The sequence below is a fragment of the Trematomus bernacchii genome, unplaced genomic scaffold (assembly GCF_902827165.1).
Source record: "Trematomus bernacchii unplaced genomic scaffold, fTreBer1.1, whole genome shotgun sequence".
Taxonomy (NCBI): domain Eukaryota; kingdom Metazoa; phylum Chordata; class Actinopteri; order Perciformes; family Nototheniidae; genus Trematomus; species Trematomus bernacchii.
This window is the reverse complement of record NW_022987689.1, coordinates 17,465,500-17,489,022: the sequence shown is the minus strand read 5'-3', so window position 1 is coordinate 17,489,022 and position 23,523 is coordinate 17,465,500. Positions and strand designations below refer to the sequence as shown.

Genomic DNA, 23,523 nt, shown 5'->3' with positions numbered 1-23,523 from the left:
ACTCCGTTACCGACAAAAGTAATATTATTACAGTAACGCGTTAACGCCTTACACCCAACTCTGCTGGTGAGTTACCTTTAACCACAGATTTATGGTTTTATAAAGTGTGCCTTATAGCAACCTGCGAAGCTGTTGTGTTCTGAAACGGATTGAGCTGTCCCAGAGCGCTATAAGTTTGAATTATATCAACTTTGACCGTGTTTACCACTGACCTTTCAAAGCGCAACCAACAGATGAGAGCTGTATGTAGCAGGCTAGTAACCATATAAATGAAACTTAACCTGTTTTCACCGCAAGGTAAAGAGCACACAACGGCCCCAGAGTATTTTCTGAATGGAAAATGTGTTCGGTGAGAAATTCAGACATTAAACTTAACTCCTATTTGCAGTAGACGTTATACACAGATGGTTGATCCAATTACCTGCAACATTTTTCAAAGTGCCTACCATTTTGCAACAGTTTCTAATGATGGCTTCTCAGATGGTTCTGGATAACAAACCATCTGGCTTCTCAGGTTAGCGTTACACAGCAGTGCACTTCAATCTGGCTAGGTTTCTGCGCACAGGAAGTAGAGTCTCCATCTGATCCATGTCAATGATTATTAACAGTTTATGTTTGAAACTGGAATAGGAATAGTATTGACATTGGTCATCTTACTATTCTTTTTAGTCTTCTAAGTTTTGTACAAATTACTGAGATAAGTGAAGTAGCTCATAGCCCTTCTACGCTTACCGCCCTCTCCCTCCCACCCTCCATCTGAGAGAGAGACAGACAGACAGACGGACGGACGGACAAACAGACAGGAAATTGATTTGCCCAAAGGAGCAAAATATGGGGGGAAATAAGGGAAAAAGCAGGATAATTAAGCAATACAAAATAAAAGGTGAACAATTAAAAGATATACACAATAATAATAATAGTTTATACATATATAACTTGGGCTATGGTGTTAGAGAGTGCTGCATTATTGAGTGCATTAAAGTGTATGATACTGTGTGTGTGTGTGTGTGTGTGTGTGTGTGTGTGTGTGTGTGTGTGTGTGTGTGTGTGTGTGTGTGTGTGTGTGTGTGTGTGTGTGTGTGTGTGTGTGTGTGTGTGTGTGTGTGTGTGTGTGTGTGTGTGTGTGTGTGTGTGTGTGTAGGGGGGGGGGGGGGAATGAGTCCCCAGATTCATTATGAAAGGGGCCAGGTTGTATCAAATGTAAAAGTTTGGTGCTGACGTGCAATTCTTTCTGTAAGGAGGTTAACTATTGTGAGATGATAAACCTGATCAAACTTGTTCAGTTCAGCATCTGATCTTTCTTAAGGACAGTGCAAATATAAAAACAGAGCTGTTTCCCTCTTTTGGAAATACAAAGATCCTCGAAGAACTTAAACTGTTTCTTGTTTTCAGATAACCCCGGTATGGTGACTCACGTCCCTGTCACCATCCAGGTCCTGGACGTCAATGACAACATTCCAGCCATCGCCGGGGGCAACAGTGCCGTCATAGTGTGCGAGGGCACCAAATATGGGCAGGTGAGTATTTCCTTATGCTCAAGCTTAGAGAACAAAGAAACAGTCTGCTGGTGTTCGGTTGGATGTGGATGTGATGGCCTTACATTTGGAACAACCAAAAACATATAAATGTAGTTTTTACATATGTTGAGATAATTCAAATTAATTAATTATGATAGCAGGAAGGCTCTGATCTGCTCCAGAGAAGCTGCTGTCGCCTCACACACACTCACAAACAAAGATCACACACACTCCCTCTGTCTTACTGTAGGTGTTGCTCTCTCTAATGATCTGTACACATCCCTCTGTAGTTGTTATGCAAATGTCACTGTGAGCATGAATGAGTGTGTAATCATTTAGCTTGGCTTCAAGCTACAGGAAACACATAAAACACTACCAGGTTTGAGAGGGTTACTTGGTACTCCGTTACTATTGTAAAAACAAAGATATTCAGTCACCTAATCTGAGTTTCAAAATATAAAAGTAATTTAATCTGATTACTTTCTGTTAGTGTTGGACTACGTCAATATTAGGGCTGTCAGTCGATTAAAATATTTAATCGCGATTAATCGCATGATTGTCCATAGTTAATCGCGATAAATCGCAAATTAATCGCACATTTTTTATCTGTTCTAAATGTACCTTAGAGGGATATTTTTCAAGTTTTTAATACTCTTATCAACATATGAGTGGACAAATATGCTTTATATGTTTGTTTATTATCATTTGAACAATGACAAATATTCTCATGAATATTAAACACAACAACCTGAACATTACAAATATTCGCCTCAATTCAACCTGGAACCTCTCTCATACATTAATACAATACAAAGTGTGTGTGTGTGTGTGTGTGTGTGTGTGTGTGTGTGTGTGTGTGTGTGTGTGTGTGTGTGTGTGTGTGTGTGTGTGTGTGTGTGTGTGTGTGTGGAGACACTGTGATGGATCGTTGGAGCTATGTGCAGCTCAAGGCATATATGCTCGAACGGGAGCTGCCTGGACGCTGCAATCATGTTGCGCGCACTATCCGTGCTGAGTGTGCTGACTTTTCGTACAATGTCCCACTGTCTGGCTACCTGCATAAAGACAAGTGCTCGGCGCAGTTGTCGGCGAAATGTCGCTCCTCTGTTTTCATTGAAACAGCTCCTTATATCCGTTAGCGCAGCTAGCTAGCACCAGATGCTAACAACAACAACAACACGTAAGGTGTGCCCATAGGTATGAGGGGCCGTACAGGCCGTAATTCATACTGGTCCTCTCACGCACATACATTCTCCTTTTACATACATATATTTTCACTCTTACACACATATATTCTCCTTTTACATACATACATTTTCACTCTTACACACGTACATTCTCCTTTTACATACATACATTTTCACTCTTACACACATATATTCTCCTTTTACATACATACATTTTCACTCTTACACACGTACATTCTCCTTTTACATACATACATTTTCACTCTTACACACATATATTCTCTTTTTACATACATATATTTTCACTCTCACACACGTATATATTTACACTCACACATTCATACATTCTGCTCTCATATTATCATATTTCAATGCACACATTCATACATTGTCACTCACACATTTATAAGTTTTTCACTCACACATTTTTACATTTTGTTCTCATATTCATATATTTTAATGCTCATATTTATACATTTTGCTCTCATGCACATTCATTCAATGTTTACATTTAATATTATAAATAATATATGCATGTATGAAGACAATATATGTATGCAAGAGAAGAATGTATGTATGTGTGAAGACAATATATGTATGCAAGAGAAGAATGTATGTATGTGTGAGAGAAAGTATAGTGGAAACGGAAGGAGTATGGTTGAAACGGAAGGCAGGTCATTATCGCGCTGTGATTGGCTCAGAAGGTCGAGCGGGGCGGGCTCATGTTCAGAACTTCTGATTCAAATCAACATGATGGAGGGAGGTGAATCCGTGTATCTACGGACCATTTGTTTTTCTTTATTAAACAAGTAAACGGAAGAGTGTCTGCGAGGCGTTTTTGCTTTTTGTTTTTTACCTTACTAAATGGTCTAATGGTCATTGTAGCGAGGGGGGAGGGGGAGGGGGGGGGCGCGAAACTCGCGGAAGTGATTTCAAAACAAAAGCACTCCTTTGCTTGGAACGTTGATAATATTATAAACGAGGAGAAACAAGGTGAATTTAGCGATCACAACGAAAACGGCCAAGACACACATTGAGCCCAGAAAATGAATGTTATTAAGGGCTGTAAATATAATAAGTCTATGTCTAAAATGGACAACATTGTTAGGAGATTTAAACTATACAGCGATTCTGCACTGCGGTCACTCATGCCCCTTTCACACCAACGCAACTCCGGTTCAAGCTCCGTGCTAGAGCTTTTCTGGTTCAGAACCGGTTCTTCGGTTTAGCGCCGGCTCTTTTTACACCGCTCAGAGCCCGACTGGTGCTGCCGCTGCTGCGTCATGACGTCACAGTTTACGTCGCTGAGTTTCTCCCCAACGCCGGAGCTCACCTCACAATAACAACGGGCCGGGGACTGCGTTGCTTTTAATCATACGAAGCCAGATTAAATTAAATAACGACTTCTCCAACCTTATACTTTTCTCCAGAGTGCCGTGGTTCATTGTTTATTAATGTGTTTCAGCGGCATTTACCGACCGCTGCAGTGCTGGCTGCTCTTCAACGGGAGTGTATTCTCCCGTTAGCTCCGGGTTAGCTCACACGGCTCTAAAGTATTCACTGTCTGACTGTCACACAAGCAGCTGATACATATCCCCAGTTCCCCTTAAGTGAATGTGTGTCAGTCTGAATTGACGCTGTTTGGTGTCAGTCTGAATTGACGCTGTTTGGCATCACAACGCTGTTATGAAAGTTTCTCTGGTATAACATGGGTGATGTTAGCATAGCAACCGAAGCTAAACTGACTACTTGCTAAGCAGTTTTCTACAGGCACATTTTACCGACGTATTTTTCATTATGATTCTACTTGTGATAGTCGGACATGACAACCTGTGCAGCCCATGTATTGATTCCATCCGATAGCTGCTATAATAACAAACAAAACGTCTGCCTGCTCTCCACAATGATCAATAACAGCGAACGGATGGTCAAAGTAAGGTACAAATAAACAGAATCACACGAAGCCTGGTTAGTGTTGCCTGACTTTATAAAGTGTGTTTTTTTTAACAAGTGTGTGGTTGCGTTCTAGTCACTTTGCTCAGCACTACTGCTTGTTACAACTTTTATTTGCCGTACTCGCCTTAAGTGTTAGCTCAGGTTAATCTCGCCCCCCTCCGACGTAAGCGTGACGTATGCGGTTCTTGCTTCTAGACGGACAACTTTTTGGTGCTCGAAACGAACCGGATTCCGGAGCTATGACGCTGCTCCGCTGCGGTGTGAACAGGAAAACCCGGTGCTTTTCAAGCACCAGCACCGAACCGGCCCTGAAACACCGTTGGTGTGAAAGGGGTATCAGCCGTCTCTCCACTTTGTTTTTTCAAATCAGCTGCTCTTCATTTTTTTTTTACAAATATTTTTTACCGCAAGTTCTTAATAAAACTGACACTGTTGGACTCGGTATTATTTTGACTGCTACCAACAATAAAATGAAGTACTTTTTTTTTAGTAATCCTCTGTCAAAGTCCCCTCCTGAGTACTAGAATGCATGTTTCTCTACTATTTTGAATAAGCGTTAAAACACCTTTCTTCATGAGACTTATATTGTTGGACAGAGTATTTTAAGAGGATGGTAGACATGATATCAGCACTAGTACTGCAGCAGCAGCATTTTACACCATGCAAAGTCTTTAGAGTCTGGCCTGGACAGCTGGTCTATCCTTCAGCAAAGTGACACACCCTTGTGACTCTTGTTGGCTGCTGTCTTTTAAAATATGATTATTTCTCTGCTCCTAGTTAATTCCTCGCAGATTCTTCCACCAGTCCCAGTCATTGCATGTCAGAGCTTCGAAAAATGTGTCCAATTCAACTAAATGTTTTTTTGTGAGTGAAGGCCAGAGCTAAATTATAGATTGTTTGATTGTGTACGGTGAGAGAAAATAATTCCACATCCTCCTATGAAACTTTTTTTATTTACTTTTCCATTATACTTATACTTACTTGTATTAGACAGGGTTCTTATGGTCATTAAAAACCTGGAAAAGTCATGGAAATTCAAAATGCTAATTCCAGGCCCTGGAAAAGTTATGGAAAACAATATTTTCCCCAAAGTTTTGGAAAAGTCATGGAAATGTGACTAAAATTGCATCAAATATAATTTATATTTTATCTAATCGCCAAAATAGTAATACTATAATGATAATAAATACTGTATCGTATAGTAATGAAACGTAAAATGGCATTTAACTGACGAGGTATTTTGCTGGTGAGAGATTTTAGTTGCTTTAGCCTGTAGAAGCTAGTAAGCCTACTATTGGATTTGTTTTAGAAAGGGACAACATGTTTCAGACCCTATTTTCCTGTTCCATGTTAAAATAAACCATTTTCAGTGGTACCGCTGAGACAGAGTAATGTTTTTGGTCATGGAAAATTAGGTATAGGTCATGGAGAAGTCATGGAGAAGCATTGGTGAAAAAGTGTATGAACTCTGATTAGAACATTTGCATGTTGAACTACATGCTGGATATCTTCCCCAGCCTCAAGGAAATACAATAAAAATAAATGGATTCATAATTTTAAACAATTGATAAAAATGTATAAATGAATAATGTTTGGTGCAAACATTTCAAATTTAAATACAAAAGGAAAAAAAAGTTTACTTTTGAAATGATTTCTCACAAAAACCTTTCTAAATAGTAAATTATTAAAAAGCGTGTAGTCAATAGACGTTTTTCTGCCTAAAATAGTTTAAATTGAACGTAAACTATATCAAACACCACATCCATGGTAATTAACCCATTTTTGCCCGCTATTTAAATTGACTTTGGTTGAAGTTAATACAAATATTCATATTATATATATATATATATATATATATATATATATATATATATATATATATATATATATATAGCATATCATTGATGCAGTCTTTCTGAACACTTTTAAAATAAAATACTGCAAATGAAGAATATTTGTAACCCTTTAACAGCCAGCGCCACCATTTGGTAGAGCTCATTTTGTGTCTTGATATCTTGTTGAAAAATAAATAAAAAAGTTTTACTCCATCTGATTCAGCCAGCTCTACAATTTGGTTGACATGTTATGCACAAAACAACCTCTAGATGTCACTGTGGTTCGAATAGAAAGCCCTTCAGCTGGCTTCAACTTGTATTTATATATACAGTCTATGGCTTCAACTGAGAAAGTTGGCATGCTAAAAATCACTGCTGACGAAATCACTCTTTTTGGTCAACTTTTGTAAGGTAACCATGTCATTTTTGACATATTTTAGTGTCAGAGCACTGAGTGAACATAATCAGATAACTTGATGCACAAACAAAGTTTTAACAAGGGTGTAATTATTTTTTTGAAAATATGCTCAACTAACCGGTCGAATTGGCCTTTTATGGTAAACTAGCAATATGACTTTTTCAGAGTTTCAGAGATGTTTTTCAATAAAATATGGTAAATAAATGGCTAGATTTGTGGTAATATTACTACATCTAGTACTGCCTTATGATTCTCAGAGTGAAAGAGTGATAATAATTCATAAAGCAGCTTTCATGCATGGCATTCAGCCCGAAGTTGCACACAGATGAGCAAGTTAGGCCAACACAGGATATAGACATTTGCTGTTAGGCCAGTGGTTTCTTGTTAGGCCAATTCAGCGTATACAGTAAGATGAGCAAGTCTTTTTTTTATTATGAAAAACACATTACTTTTTTCCTTTTTTTACAATTATAATTTATTTTCTTTTATGAATATATCTATATATTGCTAATTTTCCATAAAATAATATTTTTTATTTGAGTTTGTGTTTTATTTGAGTTTGATGCATACAAATACTGTACTGTATGATGATTGTTGAAAATGCACTTTTACCATAGAAGGCCAGCTCGACCAGTTGGTAGTCTGGCTCAAAAAAAAACAACTGTGTGGTCAGTCAAAAAAAAGAAATGTGTTTGTGGTTAGTTGTGGCCCATTTGATAAAAAAATGCAAACAAATAATTGTTCCATAGCTTTTTTCTTGGTCTGGCAGTTAAAAGGTTCATGTTCTGCACAGATAGTGCCTTAACTTGAATTTGAAAACACGTGGCAACTTTATTAATACAGCAGATGAAAAGATTTGTGGAAGGATAAATTCTTCATGGGCTTCAATGGCTCTCTAGATAAAGGCCGTTTTATGGTTGCTTGTATTATCCTCAGATAGTGGTTTGTTTAAATAACTAGTGACATTTTAATAAATATTGCAAAAAAGGGCATATATATAACCTGGCCGGCTTAACCAGTCTGTATTTCTTCAAGCACCACAAGATTCAGAGTTTATAAAGTAACTACACAGTAAAAGTACTTCATAGTACTTGTGGGGGTTTCACTAGTACTGAGTCCAACAGGATCAATCTCACGAAGAACTAATGACAACAAAAAATAATTCCCTCATCAAATTTAGCAGAAGTGGCTTGCTTTTGTTCTCAGGAGGGGACTTTGACAGGGTATTTCTCAAAAAATACACAGTAAAAGTACTTCAATGTATTGTTATTAGCAGGCAAACTAATACCGAGTCCAACAGTGTCAGTTTTATTAAGAACTTGTGGTAACAAATATTTGTAAAAAAAAAATGAAGAGCAGCTGATTTGAAAAAACAACGTGGAGAGACGGCTGAGTGACCGCAGTGCAGAATCGCTGTATAGTTTAAATCTCCTAACAATGTTGTCCATTTTAGACATAGGCTTATTATATTTACAGCTCTTAATAACATTAGTTTTCTGGGCTCAATGTGTGTCTTGGCCGTTTTCGTTGTGATCGCTAAATTCACCTTGTTTCCCCTCGTTTATAATATTATCAACGTTCCAAGCAAAGGAGTGCTTTTGTTTTGAAATCACTTCCGCGAGTTTCGCGCCCCCCCCTCCCCCTCCCCCTCCCCCCTCGCTACAATGACCATTAGACCATTTAGTAAGGTAAAAAACAAAAAGCAAAAACGCCTCGCAGACACTCTTCCGTTTACTTGTTCAATAAAGAAAAACAAATGGTCCGTAGATACACGGATTCACCTCCCTCCATCATGTTGATTTGAATCAGAAGTTCTGAACATGAGCCCGCCCCGCTCGACCTTCTGAGCCAATCACAGCGCGATAATGACCTGCCTTCCGTTTCAACCATACTCCTTCCGTTTCCACTATACTTTCTCTCACACATACATGTATTCTTCTCTTGCATACATATATTGTCTTCACACATACATACATTCTTCTCTTGCATACATATATTGTCTTCATACATGCATATATTATTTATAATATTAAATGTAAACTTTGAATGAATGTGCATGAGAGCAAAATGTATAAATATGAGCATTAAAATATATGAATATGAGAACAAAATGTAAAAATGTGTGAGTGAAAAACTTATAAATGTGTGAGTGACAATGTATGAATGTGTGCATTGAAATATGATAATATGAGAGCAGAATGTATGAATGTGTGAGTGTAAATATATACGTGTGTGAGAGTGAAAATGTATGTATGTAAAAGGAGAATGTATGTATGTAAGAGTGAAAATGTATGTATGTAAAAGGAGAATATATGTGTGTAAGAGTGAAAATGTATGTATGTAAAAGGAGAATATATGGGTGTAAGAGTGAAAATATATGTATGTAAAAGGAGAATGTATGTGCGTGAGAGGACCAGTATGAATTACGGCCTGTACGGCCCCTCATACATAGGTGTGCCTCGCTCGCGAGTCGCGCCACACATACACACACCCTCCCGGTCCTCCCGATGGCCAGTCCGGGCCTGCCGGTGAGCGTGGAAGTGTGGTCTGCCACAAGCGGGCGGCAGGAGCGGGGCTGTCAGCATCAGCTTGTAGATGGTATTTTAAACTATGGGGCGGGGCGGCCGAGGACAAAAAATACACATGCGTTAATCGCGTAAAAATAATTAGTGGCGTTAAAAAAAAATTGCATTAACGCGTTAACTTGACAGCCCTAGTCAATATCAAATGCAATACAAATAAAAACAAAAGAAAGGAAATATCAATAAGATGTGTTTTACTTAAAGGTGAGGTAGGTAATTTTGGAGAAACCAGCTCGAGATCGCTAGAATTTGAAAATACACAGCCGGAAAAAATCTGCCACTTCCTTACAGAGCCCCTCCTCCAACACACACGAACGCGCACATGACCAATGAGGGCACGAGATAAGTTTGTGCACAGATGGAAGGCTGACAGGCAGGTAGGCCATCCAGTTATTTTAGCCGGGCCGGCTAAAATGATTGGTCGTGCTTTTTACAGTACTACGGCTTCCACAGATGACATTTCTTTATGGATTTATTGTCAAAGCACTTAAGATATTCATTGCTATCGGGATGTTAAGAGCATTCCATGGAATATAACAAAAAGTGTATCTCGAGCCGGTTTCTCAAACTTACCTACCCCACCTTTAAATGTATAACACATCATAGCAATGTGAATTTAGAAAAGAAGAAACCAAGATATTTAACATCAAAACAGATTTTATTGATAGGAAAAGCTGCCTTTCATGAAGCATATTCAGGCAGCAGCCTTTACACCAACACTGAAACACATGAGCACATACTACAGTTTAAGCTCACACACACTATTTTATGTATTTATAGGTTCACCTACTGAATTAAAAACAGAACAAATGAACCAAAGAAAGTGAAAACCATAAAGCAGATTAAGGCAGTAGGCGTATTGATTCACACTTAAAGTATGATCCTACAGAACAGTACAGCTTACAGAGAAGAGATAACATCTGATCCTTTACAACAAACACTATATGTTCGTTTAGTTTTCAGGAACATTGTAAACCTGATAGTAATCCCCAAGTTTTAGAAATGTAAAAGTAATCTAATTCAGTCAGACAACTCTTTATATGTTTATTAGAAGCAGCATATAGTTTGAGTTTGGCGTCTAGGCTTGGGCCTCATCACTCCACACATTTACAAAGAACATTGAGTGATGATTAGATAACTAACCCCCCCGAGCCTACAGGTGGATGCTGGGATGGAAGCTGGGGTGGTGGTGGGGCAGGCAGGCAGCAGCAACATGAAACACAGCAGCAGTAGCAATGTGAACGCAATAGCAGGGCACGAACGCAGCAGCAATAGCGAGGCAGAGGCAGGCCGATCTGGCATCTTAAATAGAGCAGCATATTTAGGAGAATGTGATTGGTTGGTTGTAAGAGGGACGAGGTGCGTCACGTGTCATTGGGGCCAGTGTTGGGTGTAACGCGGAGTTACAGTAATGTATTACTTTTTGCTGTAACGAAGTAATGTAACGCATTACTAATGAAATGTGGGTAATATACTACCCGTTACAATTCTCAGTAACTCAGTTACAACTCATTTTAACCCGAAATGAAATGGTGTTTTGTTTTTTAAGAATTCACTAACATTGCGAGACATTCCAACACCAGAGAAAAATTGTGCCGGTAGATTAGTAAACCTGGTGTTTACGTAATCAGTCAGGCTGATCTTGATGAGCCTGAAGGGTGTTCTTTTCCCCATAATGACCAAGTCGCTGCACATTATCCCACTTATTACACGGCCAGATACTAAACAAACTAAGGAATCGACTCCCAATATTAATTGAAATGATTTTATTGACTTAAAATGATCGTATTTCTTCCGCTAAGAAAAAAAACAATTCCGTTCCATGGCGCACCTCCCATTTAACATTCCTGCCCTCCCCGAATAAACATGTTTTATTTTATTTATAACATTTTCTTTAAAAAGTATTTTTATTTTTTTAATTATAAATAAACGGTGAACTTTAAGGCTACGATGTATGTGATGTCAGATCGTAATATAAGAGTAATAAATGAAAAACAGGTATGAAATACTATATGACAGTAAAAAAAGAATAGAAATATCCAAAAAGAAAATCTGTTTACAGTTCTTTTTCATATGGGTGGTGTTGAGAGAGGTATCCATAGATCTCTTAATGTTGCTCTCAAAGTGCACCAGATTGATGCTTTTAACTTCAATATTAAAAAAAAATCTTCCCGGGGCAGCATGCACCCGGACCCCCCTAGAGGATGTTAGGTCCACCCACCCCAAAAATAGCACTTTACCCCTGCTTACACCTATATGCCGTGAGCTGATTATCGAGCCTTCATTGTAACAGTCGCGGGTACACTGTGTATGTGCGTTTGGGGAGTGTTGCAGTAGAAAATTGTAGCGCCCGGTACATTAATGGGAAACCCTACATGTTTGAGCAGCCTCTATGAAACGTCAAGCTACCCCACAGCACCCCCAAAAGAAAATCTCTGGCGCCACTACTGGCCGTGGCACATGACGGTTTTGTGTGCCCTCCCATGAAAATCATATGCCCTCTCTGTAGATTTGTTCTGGCGCCGGGTCTGGTGTTCCTGTTCGTGTTTACTTCTTATCTGTCTTCTTCTGTTCATTTATCTGACGTCCAGCACTCCGTCTTTTACCCTCTTTTGCTTTCTCTTTCTTGATCCTCCTTAGCAACGGAATTGACCAATCAGAATCGAGTATTCAACTAAGCCTTGTAATAAAAGTTGTTAGTAGACCTTTCTTAACTGTCAATGCTGCAAAGTCATACCTCCACTGTATGATTCTTCTATCCCACATTGAATACTGTTTTACAAACTGGTCGTTTGCTTGTGCCTTAAACCGATAGAACAGCTGTACAAGAGAGATATCAAGGTGTTTGACAGAAAGCCACATTCATTCCACCACTGTACCATCCTTGAAAAACACAATTTCTTGGGTTTTGACCATTTTAAGTCTTTTAAAAGTATGTGTTTTATTTATAAATGTTTACATGGACTGGCCCTCCCTCCCTTAGGGGAATTCATCCACAGAAAACACACTGGACGCTGCACTAGGTCAGAAACCAGAGGAGACTGTGAAGTCCACCATAGACGGACCACTTTTGGACAAAATGTCCTCTCCATTAAAGGCAGCTCTTTCTGGAACAACTGAGACACGGGATTGTTCCACTCTCAATAGTTTTAAAGGTCAACTCAAAGAATGGTTGAGAAACAAACAGACGTGCAATCACCGCTAAATGCACATTAACACAGGGGTATCTCCTCTTGCACTTTAGGTAGCACTTGTATCCTCTCTTGCACTTTACATGTCGTTGCTGCTATATTGTATTACCATGTCATAAATACTTGTGTATGCTGCTCTTGCTCTCTTGCACTTTTTGCATAACATGTATTTTGTTTTTACAATGTTTGTAAAATGTAAATTTCTTAAATGTTTTTATGTGAGGCACTGCAGATGGAAATTAGCTGAAAGCTAAATCTGGCACTGTTACGCTTGACACATTTTAATGTTTTAAGTCAGGGGTGGGGAACCTCCGGCCCCCGGGCCATATACCGCCCGCGAGACCATTGTATACGGCCCTCGAGGTAATTTATACACACGCAAAACATTTTTTTAAAGAAATCTAGCCCGCAAAATAATGAAAAAAGCGAGTGCCTGTTTCTATGCCCTTGAACACAACACGAGCCTAAAGGCCGCTACACACCCACCTGAGACCAAAGAACGCGTACCGAAGGCGTCCCGACTTTTACGTCAGCTTCGTCGGCTGCGTCGTCTACGTCGCCCGCTACGCCGCCCGCCTACAAACACACCGCAAATACTTCAGTCGACGAGTGGCAATAACTGTCCTTACCAGCAGGCAGCGGTAGTGTGAACAGCCAATCAGAGTGATTGCTTGGGCCGACTTTCTCTGACCTCCCGCGGCCGATTCAACATGTTGAATCGGCGTCGGGAGGCGTCGGGAGGTGTGAAAAGGTGCCGTAAAGAGACGACGGTGCGGGACACACAAACCTGAGTAGGGCGCCGCGAATGCCCCGACTGCCTCTGACGGCCTCTGACGGCCTCTGACGGCCTCTGACTCCCAAAATTGGGCTGGTGTGTCCGGGCCTTTACGTGTCATCACGTGGTATATGTCTCGTCTGAAAGGGGTGTAGTGCTGACGGAGAGCATTGGAACGCAGCTCGGGTGCTTCAAAAATTGCAGTACCCATAAGGAGCCGTACTGTACACATGGCGCAGTTTTTGCGTGGCTGTGTCTTTAGTTGTAAGCAGGGGCGGACTGGCCATTGGGAATACCGGGAGTTTTCCCGGTGGGCCGGTTGTTATTAGCATCTGGTTAGCTAACTATGCTAACGAATATAAGAAGCTTTTTCTACAACCAGTGAGGTAAAGGCACATCTTTATATGATCATTATAGTTATAAAAAAAGCAGGAGAATAAAGTAAAAACTGGTATAAAATACTATATGACAGTGAAAAAAAGTTGTTATTAATAAACAAGAATACAGTTTAAAAGGGGAGTGATTAGTAAAATATCCATAAATAAAAAGAAAATCTGTTTTCAGTTCTGTTTCACATCGTGTTGAGAGATGTATCCATAGATCTCCTAATGTTGCTCTCAAAGTGCACCAGATTGATGCTTTTAACAACTGTGCACGTGCATGCATACGCGAGTCATGGTAAGATATCTGGATTAAGAGGTTGCTTTTTCTTTGCACAGCATGAAAGAAAGGCCAAATGAATGCTGTGATTTTAGTATTTTTAAGCAGAGGCCAATAATTTGTACGGCCCTCGGAGGATGTTGTAAAAATTGAAATGGCCCTTGAGAGGAAAAAGGTTCCCCACCCCTGTTTTAAGTGTTCATTACAGTGCATTGTCCCTGCGAAATAAACGATTAAATTAAGGGCCTACACAGTTGCTGCACTAAACTACATTTTAGCATTTAAAATACCTAGCCATTATTTTGCGGTTATTTTGGTGAAAGTAACTCAAAAGTAATATAAAAGTAGTGTAACTCATTACATTTCAGAGACAGTAATATTGTAATGTAACTTATTACTTAAAAAAGACAGTAATATGTAATGTATTACATTTTGGAAGTAACTTGCCCAACACTGATTGGTGCTCGAGTTGACTGCCTGAACTAGCTCGCAGGCTTCGCCCCATTTATGATACTAATGCTACTGTAAGCAGGGCCGGCCCTGACCAATTTGCTCCCCTAGGCAAGATTTTAGCTGGCGCCCCCCCCCCCAAATGCAGACACTCACTATGACTCGCGCATGCATTTACGTGCACGGTTGTGGCATGACCACCAAAACAGAAAGATATGGACACAAGATGTGTGCAACTGTATTTAGTATCCTATCCATGTGGACATGATTTAAGTGGGGGGGGGGGCTAACCTCCTCTAGGGGCGTCCGGGGGCATGCTCCCCCGGGAAGATTTTTTTTTTTAAATATTGAAGTTAAAAGCATCAATCTGGTGCACTTTGAGAGCAACATTAGAGATCTATGGATACATCTCTCAACACGATATGAAACAGAACTGAAAACAGATTTTCTTTTTATTTATGGATATTTTACTAATCACTCCCCTTTTAAACTGTATTCTTGTTTATTAATAACAACTTGTTTTACTGTCATATAGTATTTTATACTATAAGAGAATAGATGAAAATCTATTCTCTTATTTTTTTATAACTACAATGATCATATAAAGATGTGCCTTTACCTCACTGAGCTGAGGTTATCAGAGCCCCCCCCCCCCGCGGCCGCTTACACAGTAAATTCCAATGTTAATAAAAGCTGTATACGTTTTTTGAGAGTTTGATTTATTTTAAATTAACACAAATACAAAATTAAAACCTATAATTGCACACTAAAACCATTATTTCAAAAAAAGAACTATTTCACATAAACCTCTGGTTTTTACTGGGGCTGGGGCAGTTCAACTTGATTTGGGGGGGGGGGGGGTATATGTACGCAATATAGGCGTAGTTCTGTTAGTATAAGATAATAAGATGTACTTTGTTGATCCAAAATCGAGAAATTGTGTTGTTATGGGAAAAAAAATGTCGGCGCCCCCCCATAGTTTGATGCGCCCTTAGCATTCGCCTAAACTGCCTATGCCAAGGGCCGGCCCTGACTGTAAGGGAATACAGTTACCTTTTTTTGTATCCTGATTACTTAATACTGTAACATGTAATCTGTTACTTCGCAAGCCTGATCACCAGCACAGTTAAAATCAAGCGAAGAATATTTTTGATCTTGCTGGAAATGCAACAAATTGACCCAAACACTCTGACAGGACTCATTCATGTATTGAGTTGTATATTGTGTGTATATTTAAACTATTGATTTCAAAATGAAGTTGTGGGGCTGTGTTAACATCATGGAGACAATGGCAGATCAAACCCTGAGGGCTTAAAATACACTCCAACACTTGGAGTTTCCTCTTGCTTTCAATAGGTAAGAATTGTGTTTCTCAAACAGGAGTACTAGGACCCCTAGGGGTATTTAGGAGTACTACAGGGAGTATTTGCGATTTGAAAAATGTTAATTTACCAAATTATCGGTCATGCATAACTCCTAAAATACACCAAATGTTCAGTTTGAGTCGGAAGCCACTTTCTACCTTGAATGAGACAAATAGCAAAAAAGTGTATTGTTGAATACGCAATATAGCCATAACATGGAGAAAAGAGAGGGGGGGAAGCAAAAAAGTTAATATTCACTTTTCTTAAGATTATAGAAAATAAAAATAAATCGTTTTTCTTTTTTATACCTTGTTTTCTGCAAAGGTTAACTTTTATTTTAACAGATTTTAAAGTAAGGAGGATTAACTGGCCGATGGTTTACCTGGCTCACAGTTCCTAACATCAGTTATTAGCAATATAGGCCATACCTCACTTGTAAAAATATATATAATATGAATCAGATTTTGTGATGACCTGTCTAAAGGACAATACTACAGTAGTTCCTGTCACAGAAGCTATTTGAAATGACCCCCATTTTATAAGAAATTGTAGAAAAGTAATATAATGTAAAATATATTCATATATAACTCTAAACTTGGGCTCTTCTAGATTGAATCCACTAAGCCTGTGCCTGTGTTTTAAAATAATTAAGAGGCGTGCCATCACCCCCACGAACATAATAATGGCTGCACGGTGCACCTTGAATGATCAAACTGGTCAATCAAGTAATCGAGTATTCAATGCAGGGGCGCCGTAAGGGGGTGAAAAGTTAGGACGATTCTAAGGGCCCGTGACTGACAGGGGCCCAAACTATTTTAGAACATTAAGAAAAAAATGTTTAAGTAACCAATGTGATTATCTTTTCATGGGGCCCAAAATCCCTGGTGGCGCCCCTGATTCATTGTATGACTTTTCATACTTTTCTTTTTGTTTCTCAACTTGTGTACGTTTCTCTGACCCACACTTCTGTTTCTGTTGTTCTCCATCAGCTGATTCAGACCCTCCGAGCTGCAGATCTGGACAACTTTGCAAATGGAAAGTTTTCCTTCTACTTTCCTGCTGGGATTCCAACCAACCCAGATTTTACTGTGAAGGACAATGGAGGTACAAATACTGAACACATCATTCGTTAAACATGACAACAAATATAACACACAAGGGTATACTACAGACATAATGCTGCAATTGGTAAAGTTCCTTTAAATTACCATACATGTATATAATGCTGGGTGGCTAAATCTATTATATTATAAATTGGTACAAAATAAATATAAATGCACTGTCTATAGTCCAGTGATTCTCAAAGACCATGACCCCAGAGGCCGATTGAACTGTGGCAGAAAATGTAACACAAAAAGGGAAATATATGTAAATCAAACATAACAAGAATATGAAGGACACAACAAAGACAAAATAATAATTAGTGTAAAGTTACAAAAAAGGTTCCTTTCATATTTCTCATTCAGGCCTTCAGGGTCCAAAGTACTCAGTGAATGTGTCCAGGACCATTTCTTATTTTTAGAAACAGATGATTACTCTGTCATTTAACATTTTATTGGTAAATCATTATCAGCGCTTTGTGACGTGTCATGATATATATATATATATATATATATATATATATGATACACAATACTAGATACAGTGAGGATCAGTGTCTCTCTCTAATGGCGCATTTCCACTACAGCGCGGTTTAAGCGTGCCGTGCCGTGCACGGCCCGTTTCTGGTTGCGTTTCCACTTAGTGTAGTTCCGGCTAGCGGGTACTATTTCACAGTTTTTCTGGCCCCATAAAATCGAGGTTCTTAGCAGCCCAACAACCAGGCTGAGTCGGGCTGAGTATGCTAAACTAGAGAGAATCGCTGGCAAGGGGGCTACAACTACAACAAGATGAACATATTTGACCGTGATTTAATTGTAATACACGTTTCAAAATGATGCCGAAGTAACAACATACTGATACCGGTTAGTAAAAACCATGAATTAATGCTTTGTCAAGTCTGCAGACAGACGGCAGGCGAAAAACCTTTTAAAATGCGTGTTTTCTGAATGGAGATCGGCTAAGCTAACGCAGTATATGCTCCGACCGTCCACACTCACAACAACGGCCTATACAGACATAAATAAAGCAGCGACTGTACTCGCCATGACACAGACAGTCTGTGGTTTGTACTTGTTTAACTTTTGTCTAGTTTCTGAACAGATATGAGGAGCTGTGAGCTTGAGTGCTAACAGCTAACGGCTGATGTTGTTTTTCTGTGGTTCGCATTGAAGATGACGTCACGGCTCCGCCTACATTGCGTTACTATAGTTACTGCCCCAGCTACTAAACTGTAATGGAAACGCAGCATAAAGTGAGCCTGGCCTAACAAAGCCTAACAAGGCCTAACTATACCGTACTAAGCTGAGCGAGGCCCTGCAATGGAAATGCGCCATTACATGGCAGAGAACACTGGGCCAGCCTTATTTCTTATCTGAATCTATATGGGGTGCTCTGCACGTCTATGTGGTGTGTGAAAATGATCCAACATGAGGAGAGATATGTAACCTACTTTAATTATTCTTAAAATGAAAAGGACAGTCTTATTCCAAAATATATCAGGGTGTCCGCGGGGTCTTCAAAAGTATTAAAAGTTGATAAATCAATTTAGCGAAAATTAAGGCTATTAAAAAGTATTAAACGGCATTTTCCAAGGTATTACATGTTGTAGCTTGTTTTCAATAAGTATATAAATTGTCCAAAGAGGTTGTATTCTACAGTTTGCCTGAATGTAATCATTGCGTAGGTGTGTAGTGTGATTCTGTGTAGTTTATTTATGGCATCCCGTTGGATTTGACGTCATCTGAACAGGACATCGCACGCTCACTGCTTGATAGCGCGCAAAGGTCAGTTTACGCCGGTTGTTAAACAACATCGTTATGGGGAAATGCAAGTTTGCGTCCAAATGGTTGGAAGATAAGGAGGACAATCAATACTGTATATAGTCAATGTGAGGTAAAGTGTGTCGCCAATGTAACCGGTTAAAACTCCAAGTGGCGATGAGGTCTTAAAATGTATGGAAAGGGTCTTAAAAAAGGTCTTAAAAGGTATTACATTTGACTTCAGGATTCCTACATATACCCTGTATACATAAAGTCTAATGTTTGAACATATTGGAATATATGTATATACTAAAACATAGAATTTAGCTTAAAACATATTTAAAGGGGCCCTATAATGTTTTGGGGGTTTTTCCCTTTCCTGTAGTGTGTTATATAGGTTTTTGTCCATGTTAATAGTGTGCAAAGGAGTTCTCACTCCCACACACCCTCCCCCCTGCCTGAAACTCCTCCAACACTTGCGCTTCTAATGGCTAGTGCTCCAACACATTGTACGTGATAGGGAACACACATATCTAAGCCCCCAGGAAGTGCGCCAAACTAATTTTCGTAGTAGCCCAATGGGTACTTCAACATCTGTGTCGTCAATAGGCCCAAACATACTCTTTCCCATTGATATTCATTGGGAAATAGTCTTTAATCAAACATTTTCTTAAAACTAAATCAACTACCCAGTATGAACACTTTTATAGTCATTAGGGTCGAAACGTTTTTAAAAAGCGCTAAAATCCGAATCCAGAGTTATGTTCCCTCTCCTTTCATTTAACTGAGTCAAGATCAGCTGTGACGCTTCAGATTGGAGGCGGGGCTAGAGCAAAATGCAAGTGCGCACCCTATGGGCCCAGATACGGGTACTTCTGATCTCAAGGGTCAGGCCAACGTTTGCTTCTGGTTATTACATTTATGTTTCAAAAATCCTAAAAGTGGTGTTAATATGTTGAGATTATACTGCTGAACAAAACATGCAATTAACGTGTGGGAAGCCTATTTTCTGCAATATTCTGAAATCCAATGGAAAAATCCCATTGCTCTTTGTTGGGCCTATAAAAGCACGCCATCCCTGCACCACTCTGCATTCTGTCGTGCAACGCTGTGTTGCGTAATGACTTAACGATCCTTGACTCCTGTTTACCTCCCTCCGCAGGTGATGAGAGTAACGTTGCCGGTTTACGTGTGTTGGGATTTGTGTTGTGTGCACACCCAGAGGCCTCATGCATGTCAACAGGAAACACACTATGTAAATGAAGATATCCTTCTGTGCCGTGCCTAGTCCTGTTGGCATACCCTGAACACATTACCAAATCCACACATATATGCACATGCCACTGCTGACGTGCTTCATCGTGGCTCAGAGATCCCCAGGGAAGGTTGGACTCTCACTGATGTGGAGATGCCTCCTCATACATATTCATCAGCTGCTTCTCTGTCAGCTTCTCTCAGACACTGCCTCCATGTGTTTGCTAACTATGTTGGTCAATATAACCAGAGTCGATGCCTGAATATCAGAGAGGGCTGCAGCTACAATGTAGAACCACTTAGGTCACCTAGGGAGTCAAAATAAAGCTTTATTTATAGCACTTTTCATACACAGGGTGCAGCTCAACGTGCTTTAACATATATTTTAATATATGTAATATATACTGTATAACGAATACAAGGAGGTGAAATAGGCTGTTCAAATTGAATACATAATAATACACAATTTCACAACAGATTACCCACAAAGTTAGACAAAAAGATTAAAAACAATAAAATATTAAAACAATCATACACATAAAACAATGTAAGAAAAATGGGAAAAATAATAATAAAGATTAAAAGACCAATTATGACATGCTTTTACAGACATATTGTTTAATTTAGCATGCTTAAGTTTGCAAAAAATGTTTATAGTTAAATTAATAAATGACTATGTGATTTCAAAGAAACTTCACGTAAAACCTAATATTCATAATGGATAAGTATGATCTCCGTATTTCTGAAATCAAAGATAACACCCCACTGTAAGAGTCTCAACAATTAGTATTCATCATTAGCAGAAAAGACTGTAATGTAAAAGGGTTCGCTCAAATTGATGAACCAATTCAAAAGGACACCCAATTCTTATTTATTTTCCAAAGGCTCAGATGAACCTAATGTAGCTGTCCAGCTGCAAGCCGCAGACAGACATAGTTCCATACTAGATGATGAACGGTGGAGCATTAGGTAACTAAAGAAACAGGTGGATCTTTGGGAGTTGGTGGAGACCAAAATATAGTTAAATGTGGCCAGATTGACAATAAAGAACCTTGAACCTTGAACCTTGAACCACAAAAAACATACATTAAAAAGCTTAAACATATAAAGACAATGCAGCTTTTGTTGAAGTTATTGGACCATATTGTCGTTTGATGACAATGGGAGGCGTGTGGCGCAGTGGACGCAGTGGACTAGTGCGTTGGTGTTGGGATCAGGGGAGCACAGGTTCAAACCCCACTGCAGTCAGCATGTCGTTGTGTCCCTGAGACACTTCACCCCAAATTGCTCCTGTGGGGATTGCCCACAGTATTGAGTATGTAAGTCGCTTTGGATAAAAGCGTCTAACAAGTAACATCCAATGTCATGTATGACTCATTCTTATACCTTGTCAATGTACTATTGATTCCACAGGATAGTAGGAACAGTGCATGGGAAAGTGCAGACAGGTAGGCAGTAAAAGTAGGTGGTAGGTTCAGCAGATGATAGAAGCTCCAAAGCAATGACACAAAGCAGATCTGACAGGGTTAAAGGGCCTGGCATTGAAGCAAAGGGGCTGCAGGGGGTGGAAAGAGAGTCAGGTGACTGGGACAGGTTACTGTACTTTATTAAAGTGCGGATGTGTCTCCTTCTTCCCTTGTCTGTCCTCTCCAGACCACACTGCCAGTATAATCTCTCAGCGGCGGGAGGGCTTCAGTCAGGACCGGGACCAGGAGGTCTTCAGCCTGGTGCTGGTGGTGGCTGATGGGGGGGAGCCCCCTCTCAGCAGCACTGCCACGCTCTCCCTGAGGGTGTGTGTGTGTCAGAGGAACACCAGGGGGCGCCACAACAGCGTCTGTCAGGCCGAGGCCTTCCTGTCCTCAGCTGGTCTCAGCACCGGGGCTTTTGTGGCTATTATGCTTTGTATCGTCATATTAATAAGTAAGTATGTGGGGGGAAATGTGGTCTATCCTTGTCTTGTACATCTCACATGCTTGGAAGTGGAAGTTGTGCTGATTTTATGTGTAGAATTTTGTATATAATATATATTTTGTAAATTATTCCTATTGCATAGAAAAAAGACATTGGGAAAAAGTGTTGCTGTTGTGTGGATTTTAAACCATTCATTGGCATATACACAACTTCATGATTCTTACCAGAAGTTTTTCGTACCAGTAGATTGCGAGTGACAGAATACTAGACTAGTGCCTTCTTTGATTGTCCGGCAATCAGATCACGGATTCATTGGATTTTTCCAAACTGTGTTAATAACAAGTGTTACTAGTACAATAAGAAGTAAAAAGTCGACGACAGGTACCAGTCTGTTTACGTTGGTGTTCTTACCCTATCAACTGGTTCCAAACTATAACAGGACAGTTCCTAAAGATAAACAACTTAAAGATGTTGTTGATACTTTGGTTATAATCCCAGAGTTCAAGAATGCACTTCCTTGCTTTAACGAAGATTGGTGTAGCTTCCTTTCGTTCACCGAAGTTGGATAGGTCTTGTCCCGTTCTGTTGGATGTCTCCTTGATTCAATCACAGTGCATGATGCATTTAAACGTCAGAAACTGTTTTTCTGAGAAGTTTCTCAATCAGTCTTTGTCAATAAATATAACATGACGTTTTAGTAACTAAGGATAAAAGCTTTTTTATTTCTTAGACACAAATCATCTTACGTTTTTACAAGAATCTGATGCAACCATCCAATCAATCAATCAGTCAATGTTTATTATCCAATCATTCACGTTTTGGTAAAAAGGATTTTGTTGATTTGTATTTACGTGTCTTTCCCCTTTCTTGTGTTCCCTCCAGCCATAGTGATGCTATTCACCCAGCTCCGAAATAAGAAAGCGAGTAAAGAGCCCTTAATTCTTTCCGAAGAGGACATCAGAGAAAACGTGGTGACCTATGACGACGAGGGAGGCGGAGAGGAAGACACGGAGGCCTTTGACATTGCCGCACTTCGAAATCCCAAAAACTCAGAGACCCGGAGGAAGTTCCACAGTTACCATGGCTACAGACCAAGCCCGTACGAAGAGGACGAGCTGGAGGAGGACGAGCTGGAGGAGGACGAGATGGAGTATGACGAGGACGGGGTCATGGTGCTGAGGAGGGGGACAGCTCAGGAGGTGGATTATGGGAACTACAAAGCAGGGCCAGAAACGTCCTGGTTTGTCCTTGACTGCGTTCCTCGAGAGATCAGCCAATCGGCACCCTCCCTTCTGCTGCAGGGTCAGGACATCATTCAGCAGATCCTGGAGCAGAAGGTTGTCCAGGCAGACGCAGACACACGGGGTCCACCTTATGACTCGCTACAGACGTACGCCTATGAGGGCCGGGGGTCCTTGACAGGGTCCGTCAGCTCTCTGGGCCTGACCGGTGCAATGCCCGAACTAAACTATGCCTTCCTGGAAGAATGGGAGTCAGATAGGCAAAGACTGGAACAAATGGTCGGAGAGCAGCTGGGTACAGATCAAGCTAACACTGACTAA

The 23,523-nt window shown here is 39.9% G+C and overlaps 1 protein-coding gene across 1 annotated transcript in view; it reads left to right on the top strand.

Annotated features, from left to right (window-relative positions):
- Positions 1–23,523, top strand: part of LOC117488635 (cadherin-18-like) — a 119,891-nt gene extending 96,368 nt beyond the window's left edge. The window contains exons 8-11 of the mRNA XM_034137645.1: positions 1,393–1,517; positions 16,925–17,039; positions 21,704–21,970; positions 22,844–23,523. Of these exons, the coding sequence (XP_033993536.1) occupies positions 1,393–1,517; positions 16,925–17,039; positions 21,704–21,970; positions 22,844–23,523 (1,187 nt within the window). The remainder of the gene's footprint in view (positions 1–1,392; positions 1,518–16,924; positions 17,040–21,703; positions 21,971–22,843) is intronic.